Source organism: Australozyma saopauloensis, chromosome 1 (assembly GCF_035610405.1).
Source record: "Australozyma saopauloensis chromosome 1, complete sequence".
Taxonomy (NCBI): Eukaryota; Fungi; Ascomycota; class Pichiomycetes; order Serinales; family Metschnikowiaceae; genus Australozyma; species Australozyma saopauloensis.
The window spans coordinates 1,548,944-1,564,417 of record NC_086131.1 but is presented as its reverse complement, the minus strand read 5'-3'; the positions used below and the strand labels follow the sequence as shown (position 1 = coordinate 1,564,417).

The 15,474-nt window shown below is 44.1% G+C and overlaps 9 protein-coding genes across 9 annotated transcripts; 3 read left to right on the top strand and 6 right to left on the bottom strand.

The window, feature by feature from the left end:
• Nucleotides 1-138: 138 nt before the first annotated feature.
• On the top strand, nt 139-798 carry PUMCH_000700 (uncharacterized protein; the record flags this gene model as incomplete). Its single annotated transcript, XM_063019775.1, has 1 exon — nt 139-798. One exon carries the CDS (start codon nt 139-141, stop codon nt 796-798), a length of 660 nt encoding a protein of 219 aa, XP_062875845.1.
• Nucleotides 799-1,225: 427 nt separating this feature from the next.
• On the bottom strand, nt 1,226-1,567 carry PUMCH_000699 (uncharacterized protein; the record flags this gene model as incomplete). The annotated part of the gene is made up of 1 exon (XM_063019774.1): nt 1,226-1,567. The coding sequence occupies one exon, from the start codon at nt 1,565-1,567 to the stop codon at nt 1,226-1,228; it is 342 nt and encodes a 113-aa protein (XP_062875844.1).
• Nucleotides 1,568-2,243: 676 nt separating this feature from the next.
• PUMCH_000698 (uncharacterized protein) lies at nt 2,244-2,603 on the bottom strand (the record flags this gene model as incomplete). The annotated part of the gene is made up of 1 exon (XM_063019773.1): nt 2,244-2,603. One exon carries the CDS (start codon nt 2,601-2,603, stop codon nt 2,244-2,246), a length of 360 nt encoding a protein of 119 aa, XP_062875843.1.
• A 127-nt stretch (nt 2,604-2,730) lies between these two features.
• PUMCH_000697 (uncharacterized protein) lies at nt 2,731-3,192 on the bottom strand (the record flags this gene model as incomplete). The annotated part of the gene is made up of 1 exon (XM_063019772.1): nt 2,731-3,192. The coding sequence occupies one exon, from the start codon at nt 3,190-3,192 to the stop codon at nt 2,731-2,733; it is 462 nt and encodes a 153-aa protein (XP_062875842.1).
• Nucleotides 3,193-5,989: 2,797 nt separating this feature from the next.
• PUMCH_000696 (uncharacterized protein) lies at nt 5,990-7,024 on the top strand (the record flags this gene model as incomplete). Its single annotated transcript, XM_063019771.1, has 1 exon — nt 5,990-7,024. The coding sequence occupies one exon, from the start codon at nt 5,990-5,992 to the stop codon at nt 7,022-7,024; it is 1,035 nt and encodes a 344-aa protein (XP_062875841.1).
• A 74-nt stretch (nt 7,025-7,098) lies between these two features.
• PUMCH_000695 (uncharacterized protein) lies at nt 7,099-8,544 on the bottom strand (the record flags this gene model as incomplete). Its single annotated transcript, XM_063019770.1, has 1 exon — nt 7,099-8,544. One exon carries the CDS (start codon nt 8,542-8,544, stop codon nt 7,099-7,101), a length of 1,446 nt encoding a protein of 481 aa, XP_062875840.1.
• Nucleotides 8,545-8,971: 427 nt separating this feature from the next.
• PUMCH_000694 (uncharacterized protein) lies at nt 8,972-10,765 on the bottom strand (the record flags this gene model as incomplete). The annotated part of the gene is made up of 1 exon (XM_063019769.1): nt 8,972-10,765. One exon carries the CDS (start codon nt 10,763-10,765, stop codon nt 8,972-8,974), a length of 1,794 nt encoding a protein of 597 aa, XP_062875839.1.
• Nucleotides 10,766-11,477: 712 nt separating this feature from the next.
• On the bottom strand, nt 11,478-12,722 carry PUMCH_000693 (uncharacterized protein; the record flags this gene model as incomplete). The annotated part of the gene is made up of 1 exon (XM_063019768.1): nt 11,478-12,722. The coding sequence occupies one exon, from the start codon at nt 12,720-12,722 to the stop codon at nt 11,478-11,480; it is 1,245 nt and encodes a 414-aa protein (XP_062875838.1).
• A 1,125-nt stretch (nt 12,723-13,847) lies between these two features.
• PUMCH_000692 (uncharacterized protein) lies at nt 13,848-15,227 on the top strand (the record flags this gene model as incomplete). The annotated part of the gene is made up of 1 exon (XM_063019767.1): nt 13,848-15,227. The coding sequence occupies one exon, from the start codon at nt 13,848-13,850 to the stop codon at nt 15,225-15,227; it is 1,380 nt and encodes a 459-aa protein (XP_062875837.1).
• Nucleotides 15,228-15,474: the final 247 nt, after the last annotated feature.

The following is a 15,474-nucleotide window of genomic DNA, read 5'->3' as shown; positions in this document are numbered from 1 at the left end:
CCTTTGAGCATTAAACCCATACATACACTCATTTATATAGAGACGGGTTTTTTTGCAGATACAGATAAGACAATAATTGCCAAAACTAATCAAAATTTGCCAAAATTGCGCACAAATACATCAGATAATCTACCATTCATGAACAACGAATCTCCAGCAGAACTAATACGCATGACCGCCGGCGGCTTCGCCATAAAACCAGACACGTTGGCGCTAGAGCAGATCGCGCGACTGCTCGATGAAACGGCACAGTTGCGACACCAGAAAGAGGAAGCGTTGCGCCAGGAATTGGAGTCAGAACAAGCAGAACTCCAAAGACTAAGCGCAGAAATGGCTGAAACCCAAAGACCAGGCGCGGACTTGTATGAGCTTTTGGGTGTGGAGGAGAACAGGCGCGATCCGGAAAACGATGATATCATGCGGCTATTTAGAGCGAGGCTGCTGGAACTAGATAACGATAAGATCGCATTGGCGAAGCAGCTAACAGAACTCCAAAGCGTGGTCAATCAGCTCAAGCAAACACGACTCCAATTGCAAAAGCGCCAAGAGGAATTGCAACGGTTGAAGGAGGATGCTGTGCAGAGTAATGTAGCCGAACACTACAATTCTACCTCTATGAAGATCGCATTATACAAGAAATTGGGAGTACATGTTGAGAGTACGTCAGAGGGCGACAAGATCTTGGTGATTGATAAGTTGACCAATCAGGCCAGTGTGTTGGAAGTTGATCCCAAGTACTCGGACTATTTTATAAGCAATTGGGTGTGGGACAAAATTGCCAGCCCCGCCAAGGAATGAACCATACCAGCTTGAAGAACAGACATTTTATGAACTTCGACAACAAAGGGTTTAGGATGATGTATTATAGGAGACAGAACAATAAGGAAATATTGAATCATTAATGGACATCGAAGCGAGACGATTTGTGTTTTTACAATCATTCATATGTACGCTATATTTCTATTCCTCAAATGCATTCGATACAGCTTTCGTCACGGATCAGTGATTAAGATTGAAGGACAAAGGACCGATACTTGAGAGTAACGTTTGAACCTGTTCCAAACATTTTCGCCCATATACATGAGCGACTCATAAGATTGTCTAATTTTTCATGTGTTCATTAAATATACAAGCCACAGTCCTACTATATACGTATCTGGGAGTTACAAATCTCCAGACATATCCAAATAACCCTTCCACAAAATCTTTTCCCAAATACAAAGACCTAGAAGTACTTAGGATTGACACGGAACGATCTCTTGGTCCATTTAGGCTCAAGATGCAAGCTTCTTCTATAATCCTTGGCCTTTCTGTTGAAGGTGGAGTACTTGTCTCTAGGCTCCATTTCCGACTCTTTGGGAAAATCGAATTTGAGGTAGTCGATTTTCTTGTATCCAGTCAGGTCCTGACCTGTCAATTTGAGCGACTGGTACAAGACCTCGATGTTTCTGTCAACAAGCTTCATTCTCTGTCTCAAGCGGTACTTTTGGGGAGGCGAAAGACGAGGTGCCTTCTTCCAGAGATAACCTCCGCAGGCAGCTAGCGTCGATCTAAAGGGGCCGAACATGGTGGAGGAAAGACGGAGGTGGTTGTAGTTGAAGTGGTGAAATTTTATGGTGATGTGCAGGGGTGACTACGATTAATCTTGAAAAAAGAGGTTTGGATGAAGGAGGGGTGGGAGATTTGTGAGATAGTGTTAGAATGTGCTTTAGTTTTTTGCGCAGAAATTCATGGCTTTTTTGAAGGGCTCCATGTGTATTGGGGTGGTGGTTTTGTTTCGTTTTATTGAGGTAGGTTCCTAAACTCAGAACAGGATCTGGGATATGGGCGGAGCATTAATTTATATATTGTTGTCAATTTTTTGTTTTTTTTCTTTTGAGCATGACTCGTAAATCTGAGCTTCTTATTTTACTTGTTGTGGGACAAACAAGCAACTCTTCAGAAAACCAAAAGGCAACATAGTACTTGTTCAAGGCGAAATAAAGAGGACTGGAAGACTATTCTTGAAACAGAAGTCCTGTCATTCTTAACTTGGTCAGCGCCAAAAATGAAATATACTCACGTGTCGACATTGGTGAACTCTTAAGCTCTAAACAACTTAATCTACACAACTCAATCTTAATCGACCTGACTACTCACAAATTATAACCAATTCCCTTTATTATAATATATATATATGCGCGCTGCACCCGGCAGCCTATGCTTTATGCTGAATTTTTTGAATGTTGGCAAGCAATAAATACCTACAAGACCCCCGTCAACCAGAGCCTATAGTTGACCAGGGTGGCAGAACCCACCTTGGCTTGCTCCTTGATGGGCTGGCTCACAGAATAATTTAGCGAGAAATCACGCACGTCCTCGTCTTGAATGCTGTCGGGTAACAACAAAGGCAGACCAATGACGCCGCCCTCTGGCAAGTGTTGAGTCTGATACAATGAAGGCGTAAGGAGAGGAGACACCATGGCGCCGTTGCATGCCTGGAGAACAGACACCAGCTGGCTCTCGTCCTTTTCCCTACATTGAGACGAGCAGTAGACGAAGTTCTGACCCACGAGTTTATCGCATGTGATACAGTAGTTGTTAAATGCGGTGGACAAGTCCATGATGATTTTTGCGGAATGTGAAAATGTGTGGTGTTGAAAAGGGTTGATGAGTGGAGTAGTATGTGAAACTTGTGAAGTCAGTGAGACTTTTATGTAGTCAGTGAAACGTATAGAGTCAGTGAAACTTCTATAGATATATGTTCTGGTGTAAACTTTCGGAGGATCCAAGAAGTTTTGTAGATAAATGTTTTTCCAGCAGAGAGAAAAAAAAAAGTGAGAGAATGCAGAGGCTTCTTAAAGAAGAAAGAACGTGGTACAAAATTCTCAGAGGGGTGGGCCAGCCTGGTGTCATATATGTATTGCTGCACGTTTTTGGGGAGCAATGGCCTGTATCCAGCATGCGCTGGGTATTATGCTGCGACCCACGACATACCCTCGGATTGTGTCTGCAGGAAGTGACACGCCCCGGCCACCCTAATGCAATTCTTTCAGAAATGCCGATGGACATCGAAGACGATGAGTTTGGGGAGATGAGGATTTTGCATGATGTGGAGAGGGGTTTGTGAATGTTATTGGTCAATTTTGATTTAGCATTTGTGTATGAATCTCTTGCGTTCAGCAAGTTGGTCTTAGGTGACCACACAACCATACAAACCGTAAACCGTTCCCCACTGGTGCAATGATGACACCCTTAGGCCGAACAAGTCATCACTGTAAACCGTGTTTGATGCGGGGACCATTTACTGCCTATAAATTTTATCGTATCTCGTAATTCTTATCTTGAGATGTTGACATTTGGGGAGTTTTGTGTTTACGATGTGTGTATTCGGTATGAGGATCTGTGAACCCAACTTGGATCTGTTTTAATGGACTCGAAGCAGTGTGCTGTAAGCGCATAGGCCGCTTTGAGAAGAATTAAGTGTCGGGGTAATTTTCAAATATTTTTTTCTTTCTTCTTAAATTCTTGAACTATGAGATCTGTTTGGTTGTGACAGAGAATTGCTGAAACGTTCTGAGTTTTGTGCTGTGTGTTTGTATGAGTGCTTCTTTCGATCTATTGGCTTACTCAATTTCGGTTATTATAAGATGTTCTGAAAATAAGTATTTTTTCTTGGGAATGCCCTTTGTAAATTCGAAGTTTCTCTGGAATTAATATCATTTACTGTATATGTTCTTTCGATTTCTGCCATCTACTGTTCCACCAACTCTGCGACTTCCCTTCTACTTAACCCCAATCTTAGCATCTTAGGGGCCACAACGAATTCCCATTTCTCTCTTTTTCAATTTTTTACAAGTTATTTTTTCGTCTCGAACTTGATATCTCGTTGTTTCCTTTTTTAGCAACAGTAGGTCTCACATTGATGCGTCTGCCGTAATTGCGCTTCACATTCTAGAATCTAACCCCTACCAAGCTTCTAGATCGAAGGTCACTCCTTCAAATGCAACATGCGTTTGGTTGTCTTTCAATGAATCTTTCTTCCTCATCCATTCCGCTGGTCCAAATCAGATTTTCCTCTTTCCCCTTCTAGTTCCCATTCTTGCTCCAGACATGGCTTCCATACGTCCACTGTATTGTCTCACCTCCCCGCCGTTTTGCTGCCTTCCGCATTGGGATGGTGTGCACGGCGGGTACATGCACCCCCGGAATGGCTACCCCAACTCACAGCGCGTATCTTGATCCTTGTCGGAGCCATAGTTCCTAGCTTTCGACAGAAATTCTTATATTTCAGAAGATATTCTAATATAATTACCGTTGCCGAACAATATAACGCGGTTTTCTGAGGCCAGTATCCTTATTTTTGCCCGTGATAAAGGGATTATGTAATAGGGGACCCTCGGAAGTGCACGGCGAACTTCTCCACAATTTGGCGGCGCAATTCGGGGGTGCATTACTCCGAGTCTTCGGCGCTCCTCTGCAGGTTGCTCTCCGCGATGGATTGAATTTTCACCATGACTCTTAGCAAGGGAAGAGATGGAGTTAAGTCTTGGAAATATTGCTCAGAGTATCTACTAGCCGAGCTGCTACGGATTATTATTGAAGATTCTTCCCATTTGAAGCATTGTAGTTTTTTATCGATTTTGCCTCTGGGTTTCTTTTAAAAGTGGTCTCACGTTGTTGCAGCCTCGTGGTGGCATTGTCTATAATTACTTTTTAAGATTATGCATATTCTTGCCTGATAGGGGGTCACCGATAGATCTAGCCAAGGGGTCCTCCTTTCAATCTATTAGTATTATTGTTTTTTGCCAATGTCTCTAGATTTCTTTTTTTGTCTGTTGTATTTTTGACTGCTTTCGTATGGTATTGCATTATGTCCTCGTATACTATGTTTCACCTATTAGCCACATGGCTGAGGAGTTGAACTGCACCGAAAAGATTTTTCTGATCTCGGGAGAAGGCGTTTTAGTGCATTCGAATGGTGAATTTTCTGCTTTGGGCATAATTGATACCATCGAGGCTAACTGTGAGTGTCCTGTCTCTTTAGCGTGGCGTCGAATATTTCTTTCAATTTTATGTCCTGTAATGATACTTAGTGCTTTCTTTTTGCGTACCTTAATTGGGTTGTCCTATTTTTGTTCTAGTCTAAGACTGTGACCTACATCGTGAGAATGTCCGATTCATTGAATTGCATTTTGTAACGCTTGTGGTATAATCCTTACATTGCTCATAATTAAGAAGAGTAGACCTCCCTTCATTTCTTTATATTGATTTGTATCGTTTCTGGCTAAAGACATTTACCGATGATGTTCCTCATACTGATATCTTAGAAGTAGAATGTACACTCTTTGAAATCTGAATTGATTATTATTTTCTTTTTAATTCGCTATCGGATAATTCTGCAATTGGAATTTTTGGACTTTCTCGATATAAATTTAAACCTGTCTGTTGCGATTCAATTTGTAATTTTTACGGGCAGGTAGCTTGATTGTGAAAAGTTCAAACACCTTTCCAAAATCGAAGCTCTATTCGAAACGTCAAGACACAATTTGGAATAGCTTCTTTAGCGCCTTAGTATCAATAGAAGAACTTTTCATCTAATTCATTTTTGTGATTTAATCGACGACACCATCCCTCTACTTCCACGATGTGAAAGACAACGTTCACAAAATGCTCAACTGGAAACTGAGGAAGTGACACGAATCACAGAATTTGCAAATTAATAGCACATTTCCCATAAATGTGACTATAAACACAGGCTCCCTGATCTCATCTTCTTCAAACGAGAACCGTAAACTTGTGTACTTCAGCATCACACATAATAATCAAAGGAACGAAGAATACCTCGTCAACCGAATCCTCAACCCATTCATCCGAAACAGATCAACAGTCATCTTCAGCGACTCACATTTCTGAAATATCCTTCCCCATGTTTCAGATCGCACGTGACCACCCACTTACTTATCTAGATCCAAAGACAACTCGATCCAACAAAACGTAGGAAGCCGCAATGCCAAATACTAAAAACTACCATACGTCTCAGCCAGATTACGAAACTGCTATAGACAGGAACGTCCCTGACTTCCCTGTGGCAGAGGTCTTGGATGAAGACAAATACTTTCAAAATCACGAACCTCCATCGTATCTTCCAGAAATCGAGGCACAAATTGACAAGTTTGTAGATTTTCATTGTCAACAGACTCAGAAAAAAGTCGTTTTGGTGACCAGTGGTGGAACTACCGTTCCGTTGGAGAACAACACCGTGAGATTCATTGACAATTTCTCAGCCGGAACCAGAGGAGCCACTTCTGCTGAGTATTTCTTGGAGAATGGATATGCGGTGATTTTTTTGCATCGTGAGTTTTCGCTTTTGCCATACTCGCGCCATTACAGCCATACCACCAACTGCTTTCTTGATTACATGGTCGAGAAGGACAATAAGGTGGAAATCAACCCGGAATTTGCTGACAGCATGCTTGTGGTGTTGAGAAAATACATGGCGGCACAAAAGGCTAACTCTTTGCTTTTGGTGCCATTCACAACCGTAAACCAATATTTGTACACTTTGAGACTGGCCTCGCAACTGCTCCAGAAGGCTCAATCAGACGCCTTGTTCTATCTCGCTGCCGCAGTATCTGATTTTTTCTTGCCATCTTCGCGGATGCCAAATCATAAGATTCAGGCACAACCCAGTGGGAAATTGGTGGTGGATTTGGAACAGGTCCCCAAGTTTTTGAGGAGATTAGTAGACTCCTGGGCGCCACAAGCCATGATCGTGTCATTCAAACTTGAAACAGATAGCTCGATATTGATTAAAAAGTCCGTTCAAGCACTCAATCGGTACCATCATCAACTAGTCATTGGAAACCTCTTGCAGACCAGAAAGAACGAGGTTGTGCTTGTGACACCAGACGAGGCTCAGAATTGGATTCGTTTGGATGATACACAAAAGCACCAAAATGTTGAAATTGAAAGTTTGATAATCCCAGCTGTTATACAAGAACACGAGAACTGGGTAAAAAACTGGACCGCCAAAAATAAGTAAAAGCTAGTCTACAAGACTGCTACTCGACCCATGATAAAATCTATTACTGACAAAGTGACTATATAATTAATGCATCACAAGAATGAGACCCCGACACCATATTGTAAGCCCTTGTGGAGAGCATCAGTCGAGTTGGCGGAAATGGGAAGTACGAAATTAAGCTCGAATCGAGCCATGGGATGATTGTACAAGATTCCGCTTCCAATTCCAATCGAATAATTTTTTGCAAAAGACTCACTGAGTTCCTGCTTGTTTCTGAAGAGCTTTCCTATGTTCACGAACTGATGAAGCTTAAAGTTTGAGTCTGAAGCCACGCGCGGAATCTTGCTAATGAGAGATAAACCTCCGCTCACAAAATAATCGCCGCCTAAGCTCGAATTATTATCTTTGGGACCTATACCATGCAAGAAGAATGAACGGACGTCGTTTGGACCACCCACATTGAAACGGTCTAGGATATTGCTACCATGTCCACGGGTGTTGAATAAAGCACCAGCGCGGGTTGAAAACATCACCGAGTGGTTTTCGTTGAGCTTGTGAGCCAGTTGACTCTCCCAAACCAATTTGGAATACGCAATGTTGTTGAATTTGAACAATCCACTGTGCTCTAATCCCAAGCGAGCAAAACTGCCAACAGTCGGCAAGACTCGATTATCACGGGTATCATACTCGGCATTGAGCAAAAGAGATGACTTGTATGTATTGGCCAGTTGGCTCATGACCTCAAGCGAGCGCAGGCCATGGTTTGTCAAACTGCGCCAGCAGTTCTCAAAGGCTACACTGAAATTCGTTCGACGATCCAATCGAGTCAGTATTTTACTTGTGATGCCCTTGGTGTCGACACTGCTTTGGATCGCCTCAAGCTTACGGGTATTAACAAAAAGCAGCGTGTTCCACAAGAAGCGTGCGTCCAGCAACAAGGGCTGCGAGTAGTCACAGAGGTACGACGCCGGCGTCTTTGTTCCCGTGACAGCGTCAAAGACCAAGTTCTCTGCACCACCAAAGACGTTTCGCAACTGGAATTGGATGTATCCATCTCCCTCTCCATTGCCTACATTGGTACCTGTTTTAGCATAGAAACGTTTCTGCGGAAGCAAATTAAACACAGGAACCACCTCGACTGTACTAGATCGTGTCTGCCATGGTTTCCGCGGAAGCGGATGGAGCAGAACCAAGCAATTCTGGAGCACTTGGTGCTTTTGCAATCGCTCATACGAGGCATCTATGGCCTTGAAGAAGTCTGCCAACGTGAGCAAGTCCCGCAGAAGCAATGGCTGGAACTGCCTCTCCAAGAACGTATCGCGGAACAGACCGCCATTGGTCACCTGGACATTTTTCACTCTGATCGGGAGCGTTGAGTTTTCTGAGAATAGCAGCTCCATGAATGCTCGGGACTGCTCGGCCATGAGGTTTTGGCGCAGCAGCAACAACCGCGCCAATTCTTTTTCGTCCACTGAGAGATCGGCTCCATCGCCTCCGTTTTGCGTCAACTTCTCTGCCAATTCGTCTTGGAGATCCATGGTATAGTGGTGGTTCTACATATAACTGAACGTTTTGAAGGGTAAAATGGAGACGAAAAATGGAGAAATGTGTTTTGAGAGGAATGAGATTTGAGAAATACGGGTATGGATATGCGGATGGCATGGAAAGAAATTGTTATTTTTTTTATGGAGATAAGAGTTGGTATGAGATGGCGTTGACTGCAAAATCCAGTGTACTATTGAAGACATATGGGTCATCATAAACTTCGGAAACTTCGTTTTTTTTGATTTGTCTGTGAGTTCAATTAAGATTTATGGATTGGAAGAATCGAGTTCGAAATGCGATTTTACATTGTCCTTACCCTTCTCCTCTTGTTTATGTACTTAAAATTTGACTATAAGCACCATGGTATAATACATCACGAAATCGTGGATACAAATCTATAAATCATGAATTCATTCGGCCCTACTCAGGTGGCACGATGGAAACTGTGGGAACAGGCATTTCAGGCTGTAACGGGTTCATAAACTTACCACTCGGAAGTTGGATTCCAGACAGAAGTTCACCATCTTGCTCTCTCTCGTCTTCCTCCACTAGACGCTTGATACACATTTTGCCCAGCTCAGTTTGGAAATGCCTTCGCAACGCATCCGCACGAGCAAAACGCTTCCCACAACCGATGGCCGTCCCATCTCGCAACAAACCTTTGCAAACATACTTCTTTTCTCCCAGGTGCAAGTCTTCATGCCGCTTCCTATCATGTTGTCGGGCAAACGCCTTGCCGCACACCTTGCAGAGAAACGGTCTTTCGTCAGTGTGAGTTCGGAGATGCGATTTGAGATTATATGGTCGGGTAAATCTCTTGTCACACAATGTACATGCAAACAATGAAGGGTGTTTTTGCTTGCGTTTTGAAACATGCGTGTTGGCTAAATCCAACATTCTTTGGCGAGAGGTGATGGCAGATGCGTCATCTTCGTCGTCAGACATTTCGTCATTAACATCCAGACCAGAAGGTGAACGAGAACGAGAACTTGAGCGAGAGTTATTGTAGGAATTGGACCTAGAAAGAGAACGAGAACGAGAACGATTTCCACTATCTGACCCAAGAGATGCACGACTGCGGCGAATGTTAATCAAATCATCTGGATTTAAGTGCAACGACGTGACGCCATTTTCATCTGGCAGAACGTCTGCAGATCGGTAATTATCGGGGTTCGGAACATCGCCTCTATCATTCGCACCATCTCCGAAGCCCTGTCGCTGCGGCGCAGACTGTGCATTCAGCAGTTCTGCCAAATCAAGCTGAGACGAATTGCGCGATGAGTTACTAAAAAGCGAAGGCGTGCGCGCAGCAACAATCTCTGGAGGCTGTTCGATCGATATAAACACCGGATTTTGCGTCGAAACGCCATTTTCCATCACGACATGAGGGACTGCACTGCCCCCTTGATAAAATGGCTGAGCAGCGCCAGAGGATGGAAAATCGCCGTGAGCAAGTTGAGCATCATTTTGGGTGTCATGGTTATAAGTCACAGAACCGATGTCAGTGTAGTTAATATTGTAATTGAACAAATTATTCTCGGTAAGTTGTTGCTGGGATGTTGGCTCCTCCTGGATGTAAAGTCTTTTGGCTAGCTCTGCAGCATTAAACTCGTAATTTGGCTGCACATCCTGTGTCTGAGGCAAACTAAGATGCGCAAGATTAGTTGTAGAAATAGATTCTCCTAGCGAAATCTCCTGGTCGAAGTTATTGTTAGGCATCTCGCCATGCTGTCCTGGCGATAGAAGCAGATCTGCGCCAGCATTTGAATTACCGCCTGCAGCACCCACAACACTTCCCGAGTGGCTTAGATAGCCGAACGGTTCCTGGAATGGCAGCCCTGGGTTCAGAGTTGCGTCAGAGTAAAGAGAGTGCGTGGAGTGGGTGTCAGACGCCGCAGAACCTGAATTGAAACCATTGAAGTGCGGCGACAAAAACTCTCCGCGCTGAATATTCTGCAGAGGATGAGGGAACACAAGGCCCGTGGAAAATTGCTCGGGTGCTCCAAAAATATGGTTTGAAGTGTTAGAGGCAGTGCCTACATTATCGGTCATATCCTGTACTAGAATCTGTGTATCTGGGGAGAAGAATCCCGAACTCGCATCCGAAATTGCCGAGAGCGGTTCCGCAGTAGCACTGGCTGAGCTCAGATGCCGCAAGAACTGCTGGTCGAAGCCGTACTCGTCCTCTTGATGTTCGATTCGGTCGTTATTCATTAGAAACAGGGGGTTTGGGCTCTCGACGATGAAATGGTGATGCTGTGATTAACAGCTACTGTGAAGAATATACGTTTTTGGCTCGAGAATATGATATTTCACCGTTCGTAGATGGGTATGGTCTGCTTGAAGGATTTTGCTTCAAGATCAGATATATCGACCAGTTGGAGTCACAGCGCCGCAGAATTGAAACCAGTAGTGAACCGGGATATGGGGATTTTGCCGAAGCAACGGGAGTTGGTGGGTTCGAGGTGAAAGGTGAGAAATGGGAATAGTTATAAGCCTTTAGTCGTAAATATGCATCAGACCAAATATGGGGAGGCTGTGTGCAGCACCAGTCATTCAGTGCTTTTTTTCTTCAAACAAGATATCAGGAGACACGAAAAATGGGGAGAACGGAGATTTCGCGAGCTTCTTGTTTGTGAATTTGTTTTTGAATTTGTTTTTTTTTGTCTTAGAGGGCTTGTTATTACCTAATTCGGAAATGGTCCAGCAATCAGTCGAGAAATGGAAATTGAGAGAAATAATACCAGACGAGTATGAGTCTCTGCTAATTGCAAAATAGCAAACCCCAATAACTTCTTTAATTTCCCCCGGTTGGATTTGCTGGTGTTTGTGCTCAGTGAGCTGAGATGGTGTGATCCTGACCCAAAAAAGAAAGTCAAAATATGATCTCGTCCCCAAATCAAAGATGTATCTTTATGATTTGATTTCAATTGTTTCCGCATGTAGTTTCCACATCAACTACCACATGCCACACGTCTGGCGCAAAAGTCTTGACTTTCTCCAAATGAGACGATCCGTCGAAATAGGCGGAAACCTCATTGGTGAGGGCATCAAACTCCTGAACGTGTATGTTTTCATGAACATGAACTTTTGTATTGCACGCACTTTTTTGGGCTAGGCGTCTGGCAATAGGCCATGAGGGCTTCAGTGTGGGTAGAAGCCCTAGATTGATGTGTGACAACGGGATTCTGGAAAGACACTCTAATCTCTCAAACGCATATTCGTTACTTTCGAAGAATACAAATGCACGTACCCCATTCTTCATATCTTGAAGGATCATATCCTCCGAAATTGATTCGCTTCTGCTGATCAAGCGGTATTTGTGCTTATTCTTGGACAAACCACGCACAAGGCCTTCTATAGACCATCTGTTTATTTCCCAACAGAAGAGAGTGGCTCCGTTGGCTAGGTATGAGAGTGTGAAGTAACCTATGCCAGCGTATAGATCGACCACCATAGTAGACTGCAAATCCGGGTACTCCTGCAAAAGTCTTTTCTTTTCACGGATGTTTCCCCGGCTGAACATTGTATATCTAGGAGCCCATGTTTGGTAGATTCTGTTCTGTATGGTGTGGCACCAGAAGCCCTGCTCAAGGTCGTTTTGAGTGGGAGAGCTATAACTTTGGTGGCACGGCTTGGGTCCAAAATCGCCATACAAGGGGATTAGATTGAATGGACGTCTCATTATGTCCTCCTCTACTATTGGCCGGTTGATAGCAAAATGAGTGATTTGGCCTTGGAATAGAGGTGCAATGGCTTCAAAATAGGCCAGAGAGTCCACCTGAGCAAAAAGAGCCTGCCAATTTTTCAGATCATAGCTTCCTGTTCCGAAAAGCACCATTGGGGCGTAGACAGACCATTTTTTCGGGAGCTGGGAACAAAGGTCAGCAATCTGTGCAGCGGAGAGCAGCGTTTTCGCCTGTAAGAACTGCCGTGTCACAAATTCCAAAGTCACAGTTGGCTTTTCTTCAGCGGTCCATTTCTCTATCACAATGCTTTCAGAATAGTCCAGTAAATGTTCATTTAACGTGTGAGTATTCACCGAGGTCAACACTGTAAAACAGTCCTCAGTTTTCTTGACCTGGACAGAATGGCTCTCTTTCTGTAGACATGCCACCACATCCTTAATTTTCTTCACAAGCTGTGCTTCCTTAATGGAGATCCGGCTCATCGTACAGTGGTGAGGTATCCGATGAGGCGGGGTAGATAAGATATGATGCCCGAAGCACAAAGTGTTGAAGCAAATTTGAAGCAATTATTTGAAGAACAATTACGAATAGATCAGCGGATGAAGCCTTGCTTCAGTTGTGTGGTGAGTCTCTACAGATACAAGTTTGAGTGCAGATTGAAAACTGAGATCGTAAAGGCGAAAGCCGTTAAAATTCCTGATAAGATTTATTTGAAGACCACTTTTTAGGGAATTTTGACATGTTTCTGGCCGGGAGATACCCAAAAGAGTGACAAAGAACCAATTAAAGTAGCGACATATGCTCCAAGACCGAACAAAAATACATCTTCCGAAAAGCAAAAACTCGATTCAATTTCTGAAGCATAATTCCACATGACATGTCATTTTATGTGTCAACCATACATATGACACATTGGACAAACAAGGAGCCAAAGTATACAATCACGAGGGAAAATAAAACAAAAAAAAAGAAAACAAAAAACAAAACAAAAATAGAAACTCAATTAACAGAAGCATAAATTCAATTCTCCCTCCCGATAACAGAACTCCATAGAGCCAAACTCCTTCCCCCCCGTCCAAAACCCATCACCAGAACCAAACAAACACGCCCAAACAAATCGCGCAAAATCCCAGAATATAAATAGAGGCCAAAATCCCCCCAATTTGCCGTTCACTGTTGGCCTGCATGTTTATCCCGGATCGTCTCCCAGACCCAATCCCTCACCTGAAAACCCGTGGCTCATAATTCTCTCACCTACCACTCTCCTTTCCAACACCCTGGGCCATTTCGCCAACATCTGCCACCGCTCGTTCGTTTTTTTGTATCGGCTGGCGATTCTAATCCTTGTTCGTTTTTAGTTCTCGGTTTTTTTCCGCATCGCGTCCATTTTCGGCGTCGCAATTGACTCTGTTGGTTTAGTATCAGCCAGTAGTTTATAAACAAACACCCCGGACCAGTATAAGCTTCGGATTCGCCTGTGTGCCGCTATAATCTGTTTAATTTCACTTCTGTCTGTTTGTGTCTTGGCTCTCTTCCTGTCTGTTGTTGGCCATATTCGTCCAATTCCGTCTGTTTGACTTCACTTCTCCAGAATCCCTCCCACGACAATGACTCTGTCTGTCGCCCCCATTTCCCAGCAGCTGTCGTCCAGCGATGTCAATGCTGCTAGCGCCACTTCTGGCGGCAGAGAAACGTCGAAAACCATTTTGTATGTCGGCAACTTGGCAAAAACCATTGCCGAAGACCAACTCAAAGACATCATACAGGCCGCGGGCCCGGTCGTCTCGGTGAAGATCTTGCAGGACAAAAATAAGTTCGATTTCAACTACGCGTTTGTGGAGTTTGAGACCGAATCCGGCGCAGCTGACGCTTTGCAGGCCTTCAACAACACCATAATCAACGGACACGAGGTCAAGCTCAATTACGCGTACCAATCGCTGACTTTCTTCTCGGCTCAGAACGCAGATGCCAATTTGTTTAGTGTCTTTGTTGGTGACTTATCGCCAGAGGTTGACGATGAGGCATTGCGTACTTTCTTCTCCGAGTTCCCCTCCTTGAAACAGGCCCATGTTATGTGGGACATGCAGACATCGCGCTCGCGTGGTTATGGTTTCGCAACTTTCAAAGATAGTGCAGATGCCCAGACAGTGATCCACACAATGAATGGCCGCATGCTTCTTGGACGCGCTGTGCGCTTGAACTGGGCCTCTCATAAACTGTCAGCTCAGAAATCTGGCGGTGGAGGTGGCAGAGGCTACAAAAAGCCATTTCGTCAACAAATGCAGAGTGCCAATGGGTTTGATTATGCGTATGGTGCACCAGCACAAGATCTTCCTTATGACAATACCTACGGCTTCTCGCCTTCTTTTGGAAATGCCATGAATGACAGCTACAATAACGTTTACGGTGCAATGTACAATGGTACTTTCTCACCGGAAAACGGTGCTCCTCTTGGGTTTAATGGTACATTTACTCCTGAATCTGCCACTTACCCTGCCAAATACGGCGACATTCCGGTCGTTGGCTATAACTCCTCATTTTCGAGTGCTGAGGGCTACTCCGACATGAGCGGCCTGGCTCCTACTAGTGATCCAAATATTGGTGGCTCCGCGGGAGGCCTTGAACAAGTACAGCCAATGCCTGAACCTATGATGGCTCCACAATTCGATGCAGCAGCCCGCCAGGCGCCCAGCTGGCAAACAACGGTGTACGTGGGAAATATCGCGTACTTCACGCAAGAGAGCGACTTGATTCCATTGTTGCAGAACTTTGGATACATTTTGGACCTCAAGTTTTACCCCGAGAAAGGGTGCGCCTTTGTCAAGTTTGACTCACACGAACGCGCCGCATTGGCAATTGTCCAACTAGCAGGGTTCAACTTAAATGGACGACCCTTGAAGTGTGGATGGGGCAAGTCAAGACCACCCCAGAATATGTATGGCGGGTTTGTAGCCAGTGCACCGCAGATGTTCTCTGGAAGACAATAGATGAATCAGCGCTAATTGCTGAGGACCGTGACTTTGATAGCCAGAGAAAGAACTCTCACCAGATGAGAATTGAGAACATAGAATAGACAGTTTGAATGAAGATTAATTCGAGAGAGTTGTAGAATGAACTTGTCAGAAACAGAAGATACAAATGGAAAAGCCATCAATTCGAATTTGAAAAAGAACAAAAATGAGAAAAAGAACAAAAAGAGAAAAATAACTTCATAACGTTAAAAAGCTAAAAACG